The sequence below is a fragment of the Capra hircus genome, chromosome 8, assembly GCF_001704415.2.
Source record: "Capra hircus breed San Clemente chromosome 8, ASM170441v1, whole genome shotgun sequence".
NCBI lineage: Eukaryota > Metazoa > Chordata > Mammalia > Artiodactyla > Bovidae > Capra > Capra hircus.
In genome coordinates, this window is record NC_030815.1 from 64,907,782 (window position 1) to 64,930,238 (window position 22,457).

Below are 22,457 nucleotides of genomic sequence, written 5' to 3' on the forward strand. Positions count from 1 at the left end.
GCATTCCTGGGCTACACAGCTTCCAGGTGGTCTGGCCAGCCTTTCTGGTCAGGAAGCAACCAGAAACTACACTCAGCCATGGGCTGGGCTATGACTCAGCTCTCCTGCCGGGGCAGGGTCAGACTAGGCTCCAAGGCCAGCAAGGTTTTTTGTATAAGAAACTGGATCAGGGAAACTTGAACTCCAGTGGGTTCCCTGGTCAGACTGTACTGCCATCTTGTTTCTACAGAGTCCAGTCAGAGCTACTGGTTTGAACTACTTGGACTCTATAGGTGGGCTCTGCGAAGATCCCTCTGCTGGTTGTTACAAGCCCCTCATTCCTTCTCTGTCATCACTGGATTCCCAGTGGTTAAGTCCCAGAGTCCCTTGCAGTCCCCATGGAGTAAGACAGGAGTTGCTCCCAAGAAGCAACCCATGATGCTGGGGGAGCTGGATGTCCATCCTGGGCTCTTTTCCCACTGGAAGCCTAGCAGGCTCAGGGCAGACCTCTCCATGTGATGCTGTGCCAGCCTGGGGGAAGGCAATGCTGTCAGCATGGAGCTGCTCACACAGTTTCCCTTCTAAATCTGTCTGTCTCTGGAGCAGGGGTTCCTTTAGCCTCATCCCCATGTTCCAGGATTTTCTCACTGCTGTCTTTATTCATGAATATTAGTTGCTGTTCTTGTGATGGGTAGCAGTCAAAATGGACTTATGTCACCATCTTGGTAATGTTCCCCTCTACTCAGCCTCATAACATCTACCTCACAGGTTTACTTTCAGACTTAACCACAGGGGAGGTGCCTGGTATTCAGGAGGCCCTGACCAAATGCTGGTTCCTTCCACAGTGGGGCCCAATATCCAATCCTCCTTGCCTTACCAAATACATAATCCTTTGCACACATCTCACTCCGCTAGTAAAGATTCATGCACAAATGCCCACATCTCTAATCATGTCAATTCTGCTACCCAGAATGCCCTTCCCTGCCTAGCAAGCTTTCACTTATCCCTTAAAACCCAGCACAAACAAACACCAGCCATCTAGCTCCTAGCTCTCACATAGTACTTCTCATACTTCATTTGTTTACACGTTGTCCTGTCCCACTTTGGCAGGGACCCATCTAACTGATTCCTAGTTCAGGAAATACTGATGGACAGGGGCAGAACTCAATATACAACATATTGCCACTGAAATTAGGAATGGGAGTTTGAATGAATCTCACAAGAGTTCAGCAACTACCATCTTATAGCTTCTAGGAACTTCAAGGGACATTGGTTTTCTCAGTACTATGACCTTAAATTCTCTGCCCTCCTCTGACTCACCAGCTACCAGCTCAGGAAGCACCTGTCGCACCTCCTGCACTTGAAGCAGCTTGGAGCCAGAGATATGGACAGATGGAACCGAGAGTGCCTGGCTTTGATCCTCCAGGTTTGGAGGAAGGAACTGGAACTGAAACCCCCAAAGACCATGGCAGTAAGCAAGACCACCAAGAGTCCACCCAAGGGCAGCTCAGGCACCAAGCCCACCAGGCACTCAGTGCTCAAACAGATCTACGGTAACTGTCCTTCTGTGTACTGTATGGTAGCACCCCCGAAGTGTCACCTCAGATTTTGAAAACAGGATTTAATTACATTGGGCAAATGTCCATTTAGGTAGGAACTGTATTAAACAGCCAAAGAGAATTCTCATCATATTTATGCCTCCCTTGCAGCAACTCTGGGTTGGAATTGGTTTCATGAAGCATTCTGATCTCAACCAAGAGAGCCTTACTGCCAAGAGATTGTCTGCTGGGCTTCCTCATGGAAGCCTCACCACACAAGCTCTCTAGACTGCTGCCAGGTTTCCCCTTAAATTCTCATTAGAGGATCCCAGGCCCAGGCTGACCCTGCCTGCCTCATGCTGACCTTCCCTGTGCTTAGATAGCACAGAGCTGCCTGTCTATGGGAACACCCCAGATCCAAGCACTGAAGTACATGCTTGTTTGGCAAATAAACTGCTGCATACTGAAACCCTTCCAGCTCTAGAAAGTGCCTCACTCGCTCCTCGATGGAGGGAACAAAAGTTAAGGCACCTTCACAAACAGATCTGTGGCCCTGGCAGCAAAATCTCCAGACTTAACCCCGGACCTATGTGGTTCTGCACATACCTAATTTATCTTGGTGGACACCTGCAAGCTCAAGGCTTCACCTCAATAAGAAATTCAGCACTTGGTCAGGCTACAGCTGTCACTGGTTAAAAAACAGGTAATTGTTGGTTGATTTCAGGTTCTCAAGAAGGGAAAGTACGTCAGCCCACAAGATCTTCAAAAGCCCACTCTGTGCTGGGTCTCAACTCAGGTAAGGCAGTCCCTACATGGGCAAAGCAGACAGGGGGGACCATGTGAGAAGCACTTCCCTTTTCTGTTTCACCCCAAAGGTGGAGACATTAGAGCAGACTGCCAGGGGGTTCCAATGGCCAGTTGATTTCAGGACTGCATGTTTTCATCCCCCTTTCATGGAATCATCACCACAACAAACATCTCTTCTTCAGAAGAGACAAGTTATTTTTATAACCCAAAACTATAACATTACCTCCAGCAGAAATAATAAATAGCACCTATTACTGATCACTTTACCATACTTGTTCACACACAGGAAGGGTAAGCACAAATACTGTTATTCTTCAAAGTAATATCCTGGGAGTTCTTATTCTGTTTTGGTTTCCCATTAGGATCCACCATCTCCTCCTCAAAGATGGGAAGAAGTCCTTTTACTACAAATTCTGGCTTTTGCCTTTTAGGGCCACCTCAGGAGGACATTTTAATAGCAGGTCCAGCTCAGGTTCAACTGTCCACACTCTCACTCACACAGGCAATTCAGGGAACTTTCCTTTTAGCCCAAGACAAGAGTGTCTTACTCAGGGCCCCTCCATTCATGCCAGCATTAAATGTGGGTGATAAGTTCAGTGCTGTCAGCAGTTAATGCCAGGTCTAGTGTTTCTCATAGGTGGCTATGGCAACACGCTCCCCCCAGTCCCTGATGCAGTCATCCGGTGGGAACAGGGTGCAGCTGGGGAGGTGAACAATGATTGTCAGCATGAACTTTAATATTAATTTAGTTTTTGATGGGGGAAAATCTGGAGATGGGACAGTAATTACTACCAAAGCTTTAATAAGAGTTGGGCAATTCATCTGACATAGGCAGGCTGATCAGGGCAATTAGAAACTCAAAGGAATCAGGCCCATAGTTCTAGGTTTAAAAGAAAAAAACACACACACACACACACCTCTAGTTATCTTGAGTGAATTGAAGAATAGTTTCAAAAACAACTGTTAGATAAAATTACTTTAAGATGTAGCATTTTTGGTATTTTGGTATTTTACTCAGTCTCAAGAAAGTCCAAGACTATCAAATCTTTAAAAAATGAAGGTGTTTAACAGCATAAAAGGTTTTAAGTTAAAGGGCTCACAGTTAAAGACAGAAGAAACAAAATAGTCAATAGTTTCTTAGAACTATATATGAATTAGTTTATTCTACACTGGCTTGAAAATGGATGAGGACGGAAGAGAATCTTTTCCTGAACCCAAGCTTGAGGACAAAGGTTTTATGAGGCCCACCTACCTACCCACATGAATCATTAACCTGTGAATAAAGCTGATGGGCAGAGCAGCAAGCTAGTTAGCTGCAGCCCGTGTTTTATTCAGGATACAAGTCTATAATTTCCATGAAATGGGCATGACTTGGACAGACATATTTGTTTCTGCAACATGGCGTCACAGATGGCCAACTGAACCAAGGAAGACATGCCGTTTGTTTGTCTTTACCTTGAGTATAACTTTTTGCTTTGAGGGACTTCCCTGGCAGTTTGCACTTCGATTGCAGGGGGCGTGGGTTCCATTCCAGGTCAGGGATCTAAGATTCCACATTCCTTGAGGCACAGCCAAAAAGTTTGTAAAAAGTTTTAATTTTTTTTGCTTTGAGAATTCCATCGAGTTAAGGATGTCTGACTTTTGTTCACTGTTTACTTAGCTTTAGTGCATTGTTGGGCATATTGTAGGTGCTCAGATCTGAGTTCAGATTCTGGCTCCTAACCTTCAACTCAAGGAGAGATGTTAGTGCTTTTATCTCTTACAAGGAATAGAAAGTTAGCTGGATAAACCAAAGAAACAAACTCCTTGAACTATTTCTTTACATGCATCCAGGAAACAAACAATTGCATTCTCCCCAGTCTTCCCACCCACCTGCAAACCACCCACACCCAGAAAGAACAGCACCATCATAATGGATCAGAGAACAGAGAGAGAGAGAAATGTCCCAAATTTGGAGGCCCATCTCATTAAAAACCTCCTCTCAAAAAAATCCCATTCCAATGAATGGAATAACCATGGCTTAGTAAAAATGGTACCACCTGTATGAATGCAGAATATCCCTGCCCACCAACAGAGGGGTATGCAGATAAGACGACTTGATATACAGCAAAGCAGCCAGAAAACATCGGAGTTCCAAAACAGTCCACTTCAGCTTTATTGAAAACAGTAATAAAAACAGAAGAGAACAATTATCTTTGTAACTTTTTTAAAAACCTACTCACCTTTCATGCTTGCTTCTTTGCTTCACAGCAAGTTAGGAGCAACATTCAGCAATAGAGCCTCCACAGCGTCTCTTAACCCTTCGGGGCCTTAGCATCCTCCTTTGTTAAGTGAGAGGGTTGAGTGCACCACGAGTTTTCCCACTGTAGCATCCTGTCTTAACTGTCGTGTTAAGAGGAGATGCAGAGAAAGCAGCAGCATCGTGGTTATTTCAAACAAACTGAAGACCTAGGTTCCAGTCCTAGCTCCTCAGGCACCTGCCCCATCACAGTCAAGGTTCTTTCTTTAAAAAGATGTCAAGTATCTTTGAGAGAATGGAAAAGGGGGGGCTTATGTCATCCTGTCTCTACCATAAACCATCACCTTTTTGGGTCCCATGGATAGTCCAAACCTAAACCCCTTTTCCTCCCCACCCTGCCCTTCAGCATTAATAATCTGAGTATCTATCTGTTATTAACAGTGAGCAACTTGCAGTGTATTCACCTCCTTGAGAACAGTGGAAGATCACAGAATTTTTCTTACAACCTGCAATCAGCTAACCCATCAAGAAACAAACTAAAGCTTCGACTGCCTAAGGAAGGAAGACTGTGCCCGGGGGGCTCGGATAGCTAGTGCAGACTTCAAGTTCTCTGATTAGCGTTTACACTTTAGGCAACTTTAATATCCCAAAGCCTTATTAGCCTGAAAATGTGGTAACAACTGAAAAGAAATGTGTTTTCCTTCTGCTCTCACATAGCACTGTTTTGTAAATTCTTCACCTGCACTGAAGGGACCAGGGTAGTCCATACCTGTGCAGAACTGCCCATCTGCCTCCACTTCAATAGGACTGGAAAAGACTTTATAGTAACAATGAATCTATGTAAAACTAAGAAAAGTGAGCACTGAAGATGCTGCTGGGTTGGGATTTCTCCTTGCCAGCTGGTGCAAGCCTGGCTTTGTTGACTCCAGTCTGAAAAACCTAAGTGAGATGCGGAGGAGCCTGGCCCACAGCAACTGCCTTCAGCTCACTACCTTTCTGGAATCAAATGCAATGAACTTCATTATAGACACCACATCCTGTTATAATTTTTAGACGAGAGTCATGACCCAGTGTTTGCTTTTAGAGATTGTAAGACTATACCAGGTATATCGTTGATGGCTTACATTTTAGTTTCCACGTCAGCCTCTGGAGGCCACAGGTGGCTGCCATGTCCTCTCGGTGAGCGGTGTTCCTTCCGCTGAGCACCGGCGGCTGCACCTAGCCCCAAGGCCTCAGTCGGCAGGCCTACAGACCAGATCATTCACGCACAGGGTGCCAGCTTGGGCCTTAACCTCCTACTTCTATTTTCTGCCTGACCTGCAGAGGTGAGCCATCTTGTCAAATTGCCTTTCCTCTGGCACTGTGCGAACTGTGCATTCCAGCTCTTGAAGAACATCTGGTTTAAATAAAATCAGTGATTATGGGCTTCTTCATATCTACTAAGGGCAAAGCTACTAGGAATGTAGACAGGCAGAAAACAATGACATATTAGGCTCACAGGTATTTCTAGGACTGCTTCTGTTTTAAGATTACTGCCACCCCTGTCTTGACAGTAAGAGACGGGAAACAAAGTGTTAAACACTTGGATTTTTTTAACAGTTGGCTAATTACATCATTATTGTGAAAATGATTATAACAAAAATTATAATCACTAGTAGAAAAATTTTTTAAGAGTTTTGCAGCTCAGACCAAACACCACTTAGGTATAGGAAAATTCACAACAATGGGAGTACTGTCTTGAAATCCTGCTAGAAATCCTCTGTAAACAACACAACTCCAAGGCGAGAAGCAACCACTCCCAAACCAAACCAAAATCTAGTCTGTTGCTGTCTGAATGAACTGGGACTGAGAACACACAGAATGAGGACTGCCTAGATGGGGCCAAAAAGATTCAGCTGGTTTCTTAGAATATAAGAGAAAGTACCATATTATTGCTGTGTATTTTATATATACTTAGCTATGAGGATGTATATACTTAACCACACATCACACGCTAATCCAAGAAGCCAGCCTGTGCATCAGTGGCAACTCCCAAGCATTATTTTCCTGTTTCAGTGCAAAGGAAGGTTCATAAACAGCTTCTTTAAAAGTTCAGCTTTAATGACAAACATTTATGACATCAGTCTCTCTTCAAAATTAGATGTGAATAAACAGTTTCCAACAGAGGTGCTGCAGTGCCTTTTCAATACACTGTATTCAATGCGTTGGGGCCCTGGGGATGCCCAGTGATGTACACGTTGAAGCAATAATGTAAGTCTGTAAGCCACTGCTCCTGCACACCTCCGCTCTTCAGTGTCTGCAAAGAAAACAAGAATAATGTGAGAGTGGTACCAAAACTGCTTCCTGATGGTTTTTATCACACCCAAACAAGATCTCAAGAGTCCCTTAGTAGTATCATCATCTATAAATTATGACAGCAAATCTCAGTGAAAAGGGAACCTACTACTGGGGAATTACCACAGGGAGTTAAAACTACTAGTTTCACCCTCAAGCACAAGTGCTACCAGTTTCTTGTTGCGTCTCTTCCCTCCTACCTCTGCTAGGCACTAATGAAACTGCACCATTAACCACCCCTTACTCTGTATTTCTGCCCTTTTGCATTCTAGAATCTCATGATCTCTGCATTAACATCAACTGAGAATAATAATTCTACAGGACTCAATTTGTCATTCTTATACAGATGGGCTGATTCTCCAAATTCTTGACTTCTTCTATTTCTGAATTCTGCTTCGTCTTCCATTACTGAAGAGATTCAGAATGCATCCTATGTTTATGCATGTATAAGCTCTATGACTCTGAAGTATTATTATATATACCAATTAATAACTTCCTCCAATCAAAAAAACCTCATTTCAACTCTCCAAACCAAAACACCCAAATGAATCCTTAAACAGAGCTGCCTGCCCCAGGTGAACACAGAACCAACCATTAGACAAAGCTAAAGCCTACCACTTCCAGCTTCTTCCCCCTCTCCAGTGACCTAAGTGACCAGAAATAGGTCTGCAGTTTATTCCTGCTAAATTTCCTTAATGACAGCTAACATTTGTTGGGTATTTAATAAATGGCAGTTACAGTATAAACTTTACTTGGATGATTTCATTTTGGTCAACAAAACCCAACAAAGTTGCTACTATTTCCATTTCTACAGCTAGGAAAACAAGCTCAGATAGGTTTTTTTTAAAAAAAGAAAACTTGCCAAATCACCATAGTCAATCAATAGACTCTATCACAATCCAGGCACGACTGACTCTGATGCCTGTACCTTTTCCAACTAAGCTGCCTGCCGCCTTAATTTAGTTCGAATATTTTAAGGCTTTTAGTACTGATTCTGGAATCAGTGACAGTTACCAGACACCAGGGGAAGTCTTAAGAAACCACCACACTGGGCTTAACCCCAGGAGTCTGTCAAGGTACAGGAACCCTGGCCTCCCACAACCACCTCCGTGCCCATGAATCTAGTACAAGCAGTAGGGTGGCCCTGTTCGTGCTTCTTACTGTGATATTCTTGATGATCTGCTGCACCAAGATGGCGTTGGTCAACATGTGGGTCCTGAGGGGTGCATGCTGCAGCAATAGGCGGAGCAGCTGGCCCACTACAGGCAGCTCCTCAGGCCCAGCTCTGTTCACCCGCAGGCTCTGCAGCATCAACCTGAGGACTCGAGGCAAGAGGGCCAGGACGGAGACACAGACCCCCCAGAGCTTGTCCCTGCAAAACAAAGAAACATGTCAGTGAATGGACACAGAGGAGAGGGGCCCTTTCCATACTTCCCAAGACTGAAAAATGTCCTTTTAATGAGAAACAAAGTGTTTTCTGATAAAACCCCACAAACCAAAACTAGTAAGAACTGAGTTTCATTGAGAGCTAAGTAAGCAAATGCAGTGATGAATTAGCTGCGTGCCCCTAGTTTAGGGGTTTCAGAAAGCCTAGCAAGCAGCATTTTCCTGGGCAAGACATTCTTGAAGCCCTAGTGATCATATTTAACAGAAAATTCACCAGAAAACAGAAAGACCTGTACATACATATTATTCTCTACCAGTGAACATTATTCAACTGTTGTACAATACCAAAGGTAAAAGAATAAGAAAAGAACCTCATGAAACTCTAAGCCTGACCTGGCTTCTGAGCTTCTTCAATGTGTTAGAACAGGGCAAATTTGCAGAGAAATATGTGCTCTCAAGGAACCAAAAGGCATCTGAGAAAGTAGCCAGTCAGGGAACTGTCATGGACCAGAGACAGTAAATCCAAATTTCAGTGAGCATCATTCTTTTGGTAACTTTATAGAACAGGAACAGAAATGTTTTATGAGAGCGGTAAATGGTCTAACCACAGTCTAGAAAAGCGTCAATTAAATGGAGGAAAAGTCCACTGGCTGCTAAAGGCTCTGATCTTAGTCTGTTACGGTTTGAAGAGTGCATAACTGACCCAGTCCCAAGACTTTCTAAGAAAACCTGACTACCTCTAGACACAGAAGCAGCAAACCTTTCACCATCTGACCTCCCTCCCAAGTCCACATATAGCAACTGCATCAAAGGTGGATACTGAATCCATCCTAAGGCAACCAAATCCTCTTATTGGAGACTTTATTCAGCCTGTGGACTCATGCACAGCCAGGTCAGGACAGCGGTGTGCAAGAAGAGAAAGGCAGACTGAAAGACACAGTTAATGATGAGGCAAAGGCACAGAGATGGTAACTACACAATCTAGAAAAGACTAGAGAAAGCCACTTTGGTTCTTCCTGGGTTTCAAATTCCTACCTGCACAATTCCTACCCTATGGGGTTTTGTTTTATTAAAAAAACAAGTCACTACTGTAATGACCCAATATATTCATTTTCTACTTGAACTTGAGTGAATTTCAAATAACTGGATCAAGACTTCTAAAAGGACTCATAGATTCTGCATCATACCAAATTAAGTATAGTGAGGGGATGAGTGGTTTAGAATTTCACCTTCACACACCACAATTAAAGAAAACTGTCAGGTCAAAAAGAAGATGACCTGGGGAACCACAAATGATGGAAGCAATACCATTTGAAGAATCATTCTTAGGTTTTTCTAGGAGTTGTTATGTACAAAAATAACTGTACTTAACTATAAATTATTTAAAGGACAGAAGCAGAACCTATGAAGTTGAGATTTTAGCTCAACAGAGAACAATGGTTCTAAACCACTCTAAAGGAACTGATGAAAGTCATTTCATATATAATTTTCAGGAGTTCCACTAACTAACTGCAAACTTCTGATATTCTTGTCAGATAATACCAACCAATCCTCCACCCCCTTAACACAGAAATATGGATAATATACTTAAAAAAAAAAAAAATACAGCAAAGCGCAAAAGCTAGAATGGTGAACTCTCTAGGTGCCAGCAACTGACAGAACTCCTATAGATACACAGGGGCACAAACTGGATGTGGGATTTTAGGACGCGTTTTCAACAGCCAACAGCTTTGGAAGATAAGGCTTCAGCCCCAGTTATAGAAGGTGGGAAGCTAAGAACTGGGCTCCCTACAGAGAGCTGGAAGCCAGGAAAAGACAAATGTGAAACTGCCCACAGGGAGGTCTCCACAGACTCACAACAGATGAATTCAGAGAAAGCTATACAGCCCCAAACATGAGGTTGTTTCTTCATCCCCATGAGTGACATTTCTAGAACCTGACCTGCTCCCCAAAACAAGGGAGAATTCCCACACCAGAGAAACAGTGAACAAAACAAACTGACAAGAAATTTTACACCAATGAATGAAGAATAAGCAAGAATGACAAAGAGCCAAGTAAAAACTCAAAACAGATCAAAGGGAAAACAACAGCTGACAAAATAAAAACTCAACAGAAGGGTTAAAGAATTAGCAAAATGGAAGATGTTAAGAGAGGACAGAATCAGATGCTCCCTATGTTTAGAAGGAGTTTTTAGGAGAGAACAGAAACAGTGGGTGAGATAATAGAAATAAAAACGGTACTTCCCATACCTGAAAAAAAGAAACTTGTCTTCAGATTAAAGAAGTTAAGTCTCAAGCAGGGTAAATAATAACAAACCTACACTAGGCTATAACCTGACTTTCAAGGGAACAAAGAGAAGAGAGTCAAAAACCGTGGAAAAGAACAGACTATCTACGAGAAAAGAGGGCTCAGTTGAACAGCAGATCTTTCATTTATTAACAGAGTCCAGGAAACAATACAACAGTTTCTTCAGAGTACTGTGGCCACAGTTTTGAATACCTCAATTGGTTGAGCCCGATTTTTTGGTTAGCACTTGTGAAGTTCCCAGTAGTTTCACTGGCACTCTCATTATCTGTAATCTCAGAATTACCTTGTGTAGGAGGGTAGGAGCAGCCCAAAAGGGAAACTTAAGTACCTAAGGCTCTGGCTGCCAACCCTTTCTTGTGCCTAAGTAACATCATCCAGAGATGCATATGGTCATCGTAGTATCAAACTTTCCAATACCCAGCACAAAACACTTTTACAACAGAATTTTTAAACAGGCAAAATGTATTAAATACACTTAATTTTGTCAGTCCAACCATATACAATCAAAGCAGAATGTTCTATAAGAAACTAAGAAGACCTCTGAAACAAAAGTGTACCACAAAGGGCCTATATTTCAAGTGACATGAAATGACAAATAGCAAAATACCTATTTCATAAATAGGGATGCTCATTATAAAATTTTTATAACCTTGAGAAGTTCCTTGCTATTTACAAAGGTTTTTCTTGAGCTATTAGACCTAAAGATTGATGATGTGTAAGAAAAGTACCATCAGATCTATTTATTTATGTGTGAATTTTACAGGATATTAACAGTGAAATCTACCAAGTTTTAAATACGCACAACACTGTGGGAAAAATCCCAATCAGTAAGTTATAGTACATTCATAAAACGGAATACTACAGAGCAAAGGTACCAGACGACACCCAATCCTGCTTGCAGACTGCATTTGTAAATAAAATTTTATTGGAACACAGCCACACCTATTCATTTATGTATCATCTGATGCTGCTTTCATAGGATCAGGGAGTGCTGAGTAGTTCTGACAAGTTCTGACAAAAACCTAAAATATTCACCATCTAACTCTTTATAAAGAAAGAAGTTTGCTGACTCCCGGTAGAGAGAAACAAAATGAATTACGTCCTTAAATCAGCATGAGTAACTCTCACAATGATGATGAAAATTAAGTCACAAAAAATACACTATGATTGCTTTTATAGTAAACTCTTAAAACATGCAAAACAAAAATTCACTGTTTATAAATGCACATAAAACTTTTAAATAAAAAGGCAGCAAAGTGACTAACACAGAAGTGATCTCTGGAGGTGTAAAAGAGAAATTAAACTATGGAAAGGACATGGATAGAGTACATGCTGACAATGTTCTATTCCTAAACCTGGAATTCAGCTAAATGGATGTTCAGTTTATACTCTTTAAACTACTTAAATGTTTTATACAATCATATGTATGACATATTTCTATGACACTTAAAAGCTCAAAAAAAGACTTAAAAGGCGAATGTCAAAATGTGACAGAGTGATTTTTATTTTCTTATATGTGCTCATCCCTTAAGACTGTTTAATAACCTCCTTGCAATGAACTGTAAACAGCATACCGAAAAGGACATAAGCATGAGAACACTTGAAATGAAAGTAAAATCTTCCATACTACCCTAGAAGCTTTAGTCTAAAAATTATATAGGAACAAAAGTAATAATTAAAAAACAGCAGCATCTTAGAACAATTTGCTTAAACCCATGAATTTAAAATTTGACTCTACCTAGTTCTAATGAAGCCCAAACAAAATACAAAGGCTCGTATTAATGAGTCCATTCTTCTTAATTTTTTCTTGCCAGATCTACAGCAAAGTTAAGGAAAGCTGCCAGAAACTCTATAATACCATTTAACTTTTCAAATTTGTAGCTTACAAGAAAAAACAAAAACTAAGACTGCTATACCACATCACAAAGGGGATTCACAAAAGAACAAAGAAGCAGGCAGCTAGGGATACACAAACTCTAAAAAAGAATTAGATTTTGGAAATATCTTATGGATTGACTGACTGAAGGGAATTGAACAAGTAGGAAAAAAATTAAAAGTTAAGAGTATAAAACTGTTACCTTTTTCTTAGATGTTCTGCTTCTCCTTTCTCTAAAGTAAGCAGAAAATAAAGCAGACTGTAGCAACAAGAAGCCAGAAACGGCAGTAGAGTTTCACTAAGTACACACGTATGATCCAGGAGCTTACAGATAACACCCAAAACACAGCCAGCCGTGCTGTCAGGAATTACAGTCAATCCAACCTAGGCAGAGAAATATGAGGTTAATGACCTGTTCATAACAGCCCTTCTCCCCAGAATAAAAACAAATACCATCACCTGGACAGTTAACCTCCCATCACTACTGGTGGCTCAGATGGTAAAGAATCTGCCTGCAGTGTGGAAGATCCAGGTTTAATCCCTGGTTTGGGAAGATCCCCTGGAGAAGGGAATGGCAACCTACTCCAATATCCTTGCTGGAGGACACAGGAGCCTGGCAGACTACAGCCCATGGGGTCACACAGTTGGCGAGGACGTAACGACTACCCTACTACTGGTGGAGATGAGAATAACCACAACACATGCCACGCCACCCACCGCATCGGAAGGTCCTGTTTCCCTCTGACAACTTAACTGCTACCTGAAATGACCCTGAAAATATTTAAACTCAAGAAATACTACCAATCCAATCCCCCACATCCCCTTCAAGACAAAGTCTCTTAAATTTTCTAGATGTTACAATTTCTACTGTTGGCCAGAAATATTATTTAAAAGGTTTATTTCATGCATCCAAAGAAAATCTTGATACCAACAATCACATTTACACGAACCTGAGTATTCAGACTGGAAAATGCTAATCTGGCACCACCCTCATCCCAGGAAATTAAATGCACAAACCAGAGTTCATTTTACAACTTTCCTTCCCCTGCCCTTTGATTTGACCGGTCATTCAGACATAACCAAAGAAAATCATCTGCACTGGAGTAAGGTAATACTATACTTACTCTTGACTGCCTCACTGCCCCAGACCCAGACCTGGGACATCCTGGTACACTGGCTCACCTGGACTCTACTGTACCAACAGCCATTAAGGTGGACTCTAACTTGTAACGTTAAGTATACATAGTTAAAATCTCCTGCAAGCAACTGTTAAGTAATCATAGTCTGCAGGCTCTGAGGTCTTAACCTTTCTACCAGGCTGTCTGAAGAAAGTGACCAAGACTGACTGGAATGCTGATCTTGGAACAGTGAGTTAAAAAAAAAAAAGGTGGGGATCTTTGGAGATACAATGTATATGGATTGGAAGTTTAATAGCAGGAAGAAAAGGGTACTGAGAATTCAAAGTGGTAGTCTTCCAACTTGAGGAAAGTAAAGAAAACGGGGTACGCATGTGCCTATAAAATTATCCAAACAAGTGACAGTCCCTTGAAGAAAACCTTGGGGGCTCTCCCTTGCACTGTAATATATCATTATACTAAAAAGTCAAAGATCAAAGTGTAAAGGTTGGAGGAAGTTAAAAGCAAAACCCAGGCATACCTAATGAGAATTCAATACCAATGGGAACAAGGGACACCCACAGGCCAAAAGACAACTAAGTTTCACGGCTAAGCTCACTGTTTCTAGTGGCCTTGAGCCTGTGAGGTGACAGCCCTACTCCACACCTCACCCCTTCTAGGTATGACACTAAGCACATGTTCATGAAAGCATTTCAAGTCCGAAAGACCCAAGGTATCATTTTAAGGTCTTTCATTGCTCATATGTAGAGAGAAAGGTCCTGGGAAAAGTGAGGGATTTCCTTAAGGTTACAGAATTAATTAGCAACAGCCAGCAAACAAACCAAGATTTCTCAGTTCTCACCACAGATCAGAGGCCATGAAATTATTAAGCTTAGATTTCTGGACACACACTCTCTCCCTGATTATGGCAAACCAAATCTTAACAAGTGAATCTCTATGCTTTTTGTGTAACAGAAAAAAATGTTAAGTATATTTACCAAATGCTTACTGATGGCAGTCTGCAGGACGTCAAAGCTTTGGCTTCGGACAGGGACAACCAATAAATTATGACAAACTGTCTGTCAGAAAGGAGAAAACCAGTACCAGATCAGAACACTGTAGGTCAGAAACAAGTCCAATAGTTTTTTTTTTTAAACCTATTTGCTCTACATATCAAAAAGAAACTCAACAAGAAGTGACTCTAAAGATGCAAACATCAATCAATCAATCCTCGTATATATGGGCTAATTTTCCAAATAATTCATTTATTAAATACTTACTGAGCACTGTGGAGAAGGAAATGGCAATTCACTCTGGTATTCTTGCCTGGAGAATTCCATGGACAGAAGAGTCTGACAAGCTACCAAATATGGGGTCAGAAACAGTTGGACACAACTGAGTGACTACCACACTAACTGAGCTAGTCTTATCAGGCGCTACGCATAGGAGTGAAAGAATGAGAAACTTCTGTCTCACAGCCCTCGGGTAGCTTACAATCAACCAAGGTAGAGCCTACATTCCCATTAAATAAGTGCTACAATAGGGAATACACAAAAATACACAGAGGAACCGTACAGAAAAGATCTTCACGACCAAGATAATCGCAATGGTGTGATCACTCACCTAGAACCAGACATCCTGGAATGTGAAGTCAAGTGGGCCTTAGAAAGCATCACTACGAACAAAGCTAGTGGAGGTGATGGAATTCCAGTATAGCTATTTCAAATCCTGAAAGATGATGCTGTGAAAGTGCTGCACTCAATATGCCAGCAAGTTTGGAAAACTCAGCAGTGGCCACAGGACTGGAAAAGGTCAGTTTTCATTCCAACCCCAAAGAAAGGCAATGCCAAAGAATGTTCAAACTATGGCACAATTGCACTCATCTCACATGCTAGTAAGTTCAGTTCAGTTCAGTCACTCAGTCATATCCAACTCTTTGCAACCCCATGAATCACAGCACGCCAGGCCTCCCTGTCTATCACCAACTCCCAGAGTTCACTCAGACTCGCGTTCATCGAGTCAGTGATGCCATCCAGCCATCTCATCCTCTGTAGCCCCCTTCTTCTCCTGCCCTCAATCCCTCCAGGCATCAGAGTCTTTTCCAATGAGTCAACTCTTCGCATGAGGTGTCCAAAGTACTGGAGCTTCAGCTTTAGCATTATTCCTTCCAAAGAAATCCCATGGCTGATCTCCTTCAGAATGGACTGGTTGGATCTCCCTGCAGTCCAAGGAACTCTCAAGAGTCTTCTCCAACACCACAGATCAAAAGCATCAATTCTTTGGCACTCAGCTTTCTTCACAGTCCAACTCTCACATCCATACATGACCACTGGAAAAACCATAGCCTTGACTAGACAGACCTTTGTTCGCAAGTAATGTCTCTGCTTTGAATATGCTATCTAGGTTGGTCATAACTTTTCTTCCAAGGACTAAGCATCTTTTAATGTCATGGCTGCAATCACCATCTGCAGTGATTTGGGAGCCCAAAAAAATAAAGTCTGCAACTGCTTCCACTGTTTCCCCATCTATTTCCCATGGGAGTGATGGGACCAGATGCCATGATCTTCGTTTTCTGAATGCTGAGCTTTAAGCCAACTTTTTCACTCTCCTCTCTTACTTTCATCAAGAGGCTTTTTAGTTCCTCTTCACTTTCTGCCATGAGGGTGGTATCATCTGCATATCTGAGGTTATTGATATTTCTCCCGGCTACCTTGATTCCAGCTTATGTTTCTTCCAGCCCAGCGTTTTTCATAATGTACTCTGCACAGAAGTTAAATAAGCAGGGTAACAATACACAGCCTTGATGTACTCCTTTTCCTATTTGGAACCAGTCTGTTATTCCATGTCCAGTTCTAACTGTTGCTTCCTGTTCTCCATACAGATTTCTCAAGAGGCAGGTTAGGTGGTCTGGTATTCCCATCTCTTTCAGAATTTTCCACAGTTTATTGTGATTCATACAGTCAAAGGCTTTAGCATAGTCAATAAAGCAGAAATGTGGAGAATTTTGAGCATTACTTTACTAGCATGTGAGATGAGTGCAATTGTGCGGTAATTTGAGCTCAAAATTCTCCAAGGCAGGCTTCAGCAGTACGTGAAGCGTGAAGTTCCAGATGTTCAACCTGGTTTTAGAAAAGGCAGAGGAACCAGAGATCAAATTGCCAACATCCGTTGGATCATGGAAAAAGCAAGAGAGTTCCAGAAAAACATCTATTTCTGCTTTATTGACTATGCCAAAGCCTTTGATTGTGTGGATCACAATAAACTGTGGAAAATTCTGACAGAGATGGGAATATCAGACGACCTGACCTGCCTCTTGAGAAACATATATGCAGGTCAGGAAGCAACAGTTCTAACTGGACATGGAACAACAGACTGGTTCCAAATAGGAAAAGGAGTACGTCAAGGCTGTATATTGTCACCCTGCTTATTTAACTTCTATGCAGAGTACATCATGAGAAACGCTGGGCTGGAAGAAGCACAAGCTGGAATCAAGATAGCCGGGAGAAATATCAATGACCTCAGATAATGCAGATGACACCACCCTTATGGCAGAAAGTGAAGAGGAACTAAAAAGCCTCTTGATGAAAGTTAAAGAGGAGAGTGAAAAAGTTGACTTAAAGCTCAACATTCAAAAACAAAGATCATGGCATCTGGTCCCATCACTTTATAGGAAATAGATGGGGAACAGTGCAAACAGTGTCAGACTTTATTTTTGGGGGCTCCAAAATCACTGCAGATGGCAACTGCTGCCATGAAATTAAAAGATGCTTACTCTTTGGAAGGAAAGCTATGACCAACCTAGATAGCATACTGAAAGGCAGAGACATTACTTTGCCAACAATGGTCCATCTAGTCAAGGCTATGGTTTTTCCAGTGGTCATGTATGGATGTGAGAGTTGGACTGTGAAGAAAGCTGAGCTCCGAAAAATTGATGCTTTTGAACTGTGGTGTTGCGTGAGAGTCCCTTGGACTGCAAGGAGATCCAACCAGCCCATTCTGAAGGAGATCAGCCCTGGTTGTTCTTTGGAAGGACTGATGTTGAAGCTGAAACTCCAATACTTTGGCCACCTCATGTGAAAGTTGACTCATTGGAAAAGACTCTGATGCTGGGAGGGACTGGGGGCAGGAGGAGAAGGGGACGACAGAGGATGAGATGGCTGGAATGCATCACCGACTCGGTGGACACGACTCTGAGTGAACTCCGGGAGTTGGTGATAGACAGGGAGGCCTGGTGTGCTGTGATTCATGGGGTAGCAAAGAGTTGGACACGATTGAACGACTGGACTGAACTGAGCAATATGGAGATCTCAGTGATATAAACAAAGAGCTGACAAAAGCCTTTCTCCCATCTGGTGGAAAAATACATCACTGAAAAAAACATGATCCAGAAAATAGAAATACCATGTGCAAATTATGCTGCCTCTTATTCCCTACCAGTAAAAGAACAGTCTATAATGAAGAAAAAGATGAATGAGATGGGAATCAAATCTCTAGTATTTTTAATTTTCCAAGATCTCAAGAAAACAAGAAGCAGAATGACAGCATCAAGTCCTTCAGAGAATCACAACACAACTCCAGAAGCCAATGGAATGCAGTACCAAAATGAAGTTTGTAGAAAAATCCCATGGGGAGACAAGATAAGGCTAGTGGAAAGAAGAAAACGACTCTAGGAAGAGAAGGAATCGTCAAGATAAATTCAAGAGAACTGTCAATCCTCAAAATCAACAGTTTCTGCATTATGTCTCTATAAACCTCTTGCAGAGTGATACTACCCAGAGTTTTCACAGGGCAATTGTCTTCTCTTTTAAACCTGTAGGTAACAATGTAAACAGGATATTTTCAATGCCATCTTCCTTCTTCAAAATGAGCACAGTGAATATTATCATTCATAAAAGGTAAATCATATTTGAAAGGCCCATTCAATAGTAAATGATCACTCAATCCCCTCCTTTTTCCTTTCTGCCTCCCTCCCCTCCTGAACGACTCAGTTCTAAAGCTACTGCGTGAGGCCAAGCTAGACATCAGCACTAGAGTCAATGGGAGAGCTTCAGTGGCCCAGAGTCAGTTATCTGTTAACAAATAGAGGTGCTCTGTCCCCAAGAATTGGAGTTCAAATGGGAGAAGAAAGATGCCCACAGGGGAAAAGGGTGGCACCGAAAGGAGACGATCACAGACAGAGGAAGTGACCAAGTAGGTAAATATATTAAGTAAATGGAAGTCGGGTTTCTCACCATCAGAAAAAGCAGGTGCAAGAGGGAAAGGAGAAAACCAGAATGAACCCCATGGTGTTGAATTCCTGATTTCTGTTCACTGATAAGGTCTGGGAACAGCAACATCAACTAGCAATGAACACACTTCTAAGAGTCCAGAATTGTTTCCTAAAATCCATTCTCCACCTAAAGGAAAACTGGGCTTCTTAAAGAAATACCTGATTGCTGGGCTGGGACAGGGAAAATACAACATGAATCTGAAACAATCTGTGATACAATAAAGGTAGTACAGCTAACCCTTGAACAACATGGGGAGGGGATTAGAGGCACAGACCTGCTGTGCAGTTGAAAATCTGCACGTAACTGAATAGTGGGCTCTCCACATCTAACGTTGTTCGTATCTGCAGATTCAACCATGGGTCCATGTAGTAATGTAGTATTTACTACTAAGATAATCTGCGTGTAAGTGGGCCTGCACAGTTCACATCTGTGTTGTTCAAGGTCAACAGCACTCAGAGAAACGTGTGGACATGTCAGAAGAACAAAGACATGTGCTTCCAGGAGGACCATGGCAAACATGAACATCACAATAAAGATAGTAAGGAATTTTAATCCACTGGAAAGTATAAGAAACCATACTAACAAAAAGAAATAGATGAATAAAAGAAGACCAAAAAGAAATGATATTTACACTGTTTCAAAACATCATAAAATATTACTAAAGGGGAAAAAATAGAGTGGAGAAGGTGACCAGATACCACTTACTCAAGTGGGCAAAGTGAACATCTAATGGGACAGATCAAAACCCTGCACCATCTGACAAGCTGCCATCAGAAACCCACAGCATCACTTGTGACATATTCCTGCCACATCTGTATAACCTGATTTAACCATGCGGAAATAAACCTGAATTGAGAGAAATTTTACAAATAACTGTCCTGCAAAAATGATGCTTACTCCTTAGAAGAAAAGTTATGACCAATCCAGACAGCATAGTAAACAGCAGAGACATTACTTTGCCAACAAACGTCTGTCTAGTCAAGGCTATGGTTTTTCCAATAGTCATGTATGGATGTGAGAGCTGGACTATAAGAAAGCTGAGCACTGAAGAATTGATGCTTTTGAACTGTGGTATTGGAGAAGACTCTTGAGAGTCCCTTGGACTGCAAGGAGATCCAACCAGTCCATCCTAAAGGAGATCAGTCCTGAATGTTCACTGCAAGGACTGATGTTGAAGCTGAAACTCCAACACTCTGGCCACCTCATGTGAAGAACTGACTCATTTGAAGAACTGACTCATTTCCCTGGTGCTGGGAAAGACTGAAGGTGGGGGGACCAGGGGACGATGAGATGGCTGGATGGCATCACTGACTCAATGGACATGAGTTCAACTCCGGGAGTTGGTAATGGACATGGAGGCCTGGCGTGCTGCAGTCCATGGGTTCGCAAAGAGTCGGACACAACTGAGTGACTGAACTGAACTGAGTCTTCAAAAATGTCAGGGTCAATGAATGACACTGCTTTATCAGCAAAGTCTATGTACTATTCTAAATCCTTTGTTGTCATTTCAACAATCTTACAACATCTTTACCAGGAGTAGATTCATTTCCTCATTCTTTGCTCATTCATTAGAAGCAACTCTTCATCTGTTCAAAGTTTTATCATGAGATATCTGCAATTCAGTTACATCTTCAAGCTCCATTTCTAATTCTGGTTCTCTTGCTATTTCCACAACTGCAGTTACTTCCTCCACTGCAGTCTTGAACTGCTCATGAAGGTTGTAATCAACTTCTTCTAAACTCATGTTAATAGCGATATTCTGACCTCTCGCTATGAATCACAAATGATCTTAATGGCATCTACAAGGTGAACTCTTTTCCAGAAAGTTTCCAATTTACTTTGCTCAGATCCGTCAGAAGAATCTCTAATTATGGCAGCTTATAGCTTTAGAAAATGTATTTCTTAAATAACAAAACTTGAAGGTCTAAATGACTCCTTGATCCATGGACTGCAGAATGGATGCTGTGCTAACAAGCATGAAAAAAACATTAATCTCATTATGTATCTCCATGAGGGTTCCAGAATGACCAGTGTTTTGTCAATGAGTAGTAATACTTTGAAAGGAAGCTTTTCTTCTGTGCAGAAGATATCAACAGTGGGCTTAAAATAATCAGTAAACCATGGTGCGCTGTCATCCAGGCTTTTTCCTTTATAGGACACAGGCAGAGTAGACTTAGCATAATTCTTAAGGGTCCTAGAATTTTCAGAATGGTAAATGAGCACTGGCTTCAACTTAAAGTCACCAACTGCATCAGCCCCTAACAAGAGTCAACCTGTCCTCTGAAGCTTTGAAACCAGGCACTCATTTCTCTCTAGCTAAGACGAGTCCTAAATGGCATCGTCTTCCAGTATAAAGCTGTTTTGTCTATATTGAAAGTCTGTTATTTAGTGTAGCCAGCATTTCAATCATCATCTTAGCTGGATCTTCTGGATAATTTGCTGAAACTTTCCCATCAGCTATTTCACCTTACACCTTCATGTCATGGAGACAGCTTCTTCCCTTAAGCCTCATGAAACAGTCTCTGCTTCCTTCAAACTCTTCTGCAGCTTCCTCACCTCTTTTAGCCTTCAGAGAATTGAAGAGACTTATTAGAGTTTTAGGGCTTCCCTTGTAGCTCAGTTGGTCAATCTGCCCACAATGTGGGAGACCCGGGTTCGATCCCTGGGTCAGGAAGATCCCCTGGAGAAGGAAATGGCAACCACTGCCAGTATTCTTGCCTAGAGAATCCCACAGACAGAGGAGCCTGGAGGGCCACAGTCCATCGGGTCACAGAGAGTCGGACATGACTTAGCGACTAAATCATCATCAGGGTTTTACTCGAGATTTGGCTTTAGCTTTAGGGAATGTTGTGGCAGTTTGATCTTCTATCCAGATCATTCAAACTTTTTCCATGTCATCAATAAGGTTGTTTCACTTTCTTATTATTCCTCTGTTCATGGAATAGCACTTTTAGTTTCAAGAACTTTTCTTTTGCATTCACAACTTGGCTTAAACAGCACAGAGGTCTAGTTTCCAGCCTATCTTTGCTATCAACATGCTTTCCTCACTAAGCTAATAATCATTTCTAGCTTTTGATTTAAAGTAAGAGATACACAACTCTTCCTTTCACTTGAACACCTGGTGGCTCAGATGGTAAAGAATCTGCCTGCAATGCAGTAGGCTGTGGTTTGATCCCTGGGTCAGGAGGATCCCCCAGAGAGGGAAATGGCAACCCACTCCAGTATTCTTACCTGGAGAATTCCATGGATAGAGAAGCCTGGGGAGCTACAGTCCATAGGATCACAAAGAGTTGGATACAACTGAGCGACTAACACACACACTCACAGAGGCCACTGTAGGGTTATTTATTAACTGCCCTAATTTCAATATTGTTGAGTCTCAGGGAATAGGGAGACCTGAGAAGGAGAGAGATAGGGAATGGCTGGCTGGTGGGGCAGTCAGAACACACATATTTTACTAAGTTCACTGCGCTATCTCATGTGGGCATGGTTCATGATGACAATTAATTACAAAGCCCGAAACAATTACAACAGTATTATCAAAGACCACCAATCACAGCTCACTGTAAGAAATAACAACGAAAGTGTGTGAAATATTTCAAGAAT

General features: G+C 41.8%; 2 protein-coding genes across 6 annotated transcripts in view; one reads left to right on the forward strand and one right to left on the reverse strand.

Annotated features, from left to right (window-relative positions):
- INVS (inversin) overlaps positions 1-6,728 on the forward strand; it is a 133,721-nt gene extending 126,993 nt beyond the window's left edge. For 3 of the 4 annotated variants that reach the window (XM_013966063.2, XM_018052243.1, XM_018052244.1), the window contains 3 exons: positions 1,303-1,532; positions 2,242-2,313; positions 5,005-6,728. In XM_013966063.2, the coding sequence (XP_013821517.1) occupies positions 1,303-1,532; positions 2,242-2,313; positions 5,005-5,156 (454 nt within the window). In that variant the 3' untranslated portion in view covers positions 5,157-6,728. The remainder of the gene's footprint in view (positions 1-1,302; positions 1,533-2,241; positions 2,314-5,004) is intronic. The other variant, XM_013966062.2, reaches the window with a different exon arrangement.
- TEX10 (testis expressed 10) overlaps positions 6,643-22,457 on the reverse strand; it is a 49,034-nt gene continuing 33,219 nt past the window's right edge. Inside the window, exons 12-15 of one of the 2 annotated variants that reach the window (XM_018052245.1) lie at positions 14,580-14,660; positions 12,669-12,850; positions 8,059-8,269; positions 6,650-6,859 (exon numbers count right to left, since the gene is read on the reverse strand). In XM_018052245.1, the coding sequence (XP_017907734.1) occupies positions 6,746-6,859; positions 8,059-8,269; positions 12,669-12,850; positions 14,580-14,660 (588 nt within the window). In that variant the 3' untranslated portion in view covers positions 6,650-6,745. Of the gene's footprint in view, positions 6,860-8,058; positions 8,270-12,668; positions 12,851-14,579; positions 14,661-22,457 lie in introns of both variants that reach the window. The other variant, XM_018052246.1, reaches the window with a different exon arrangement.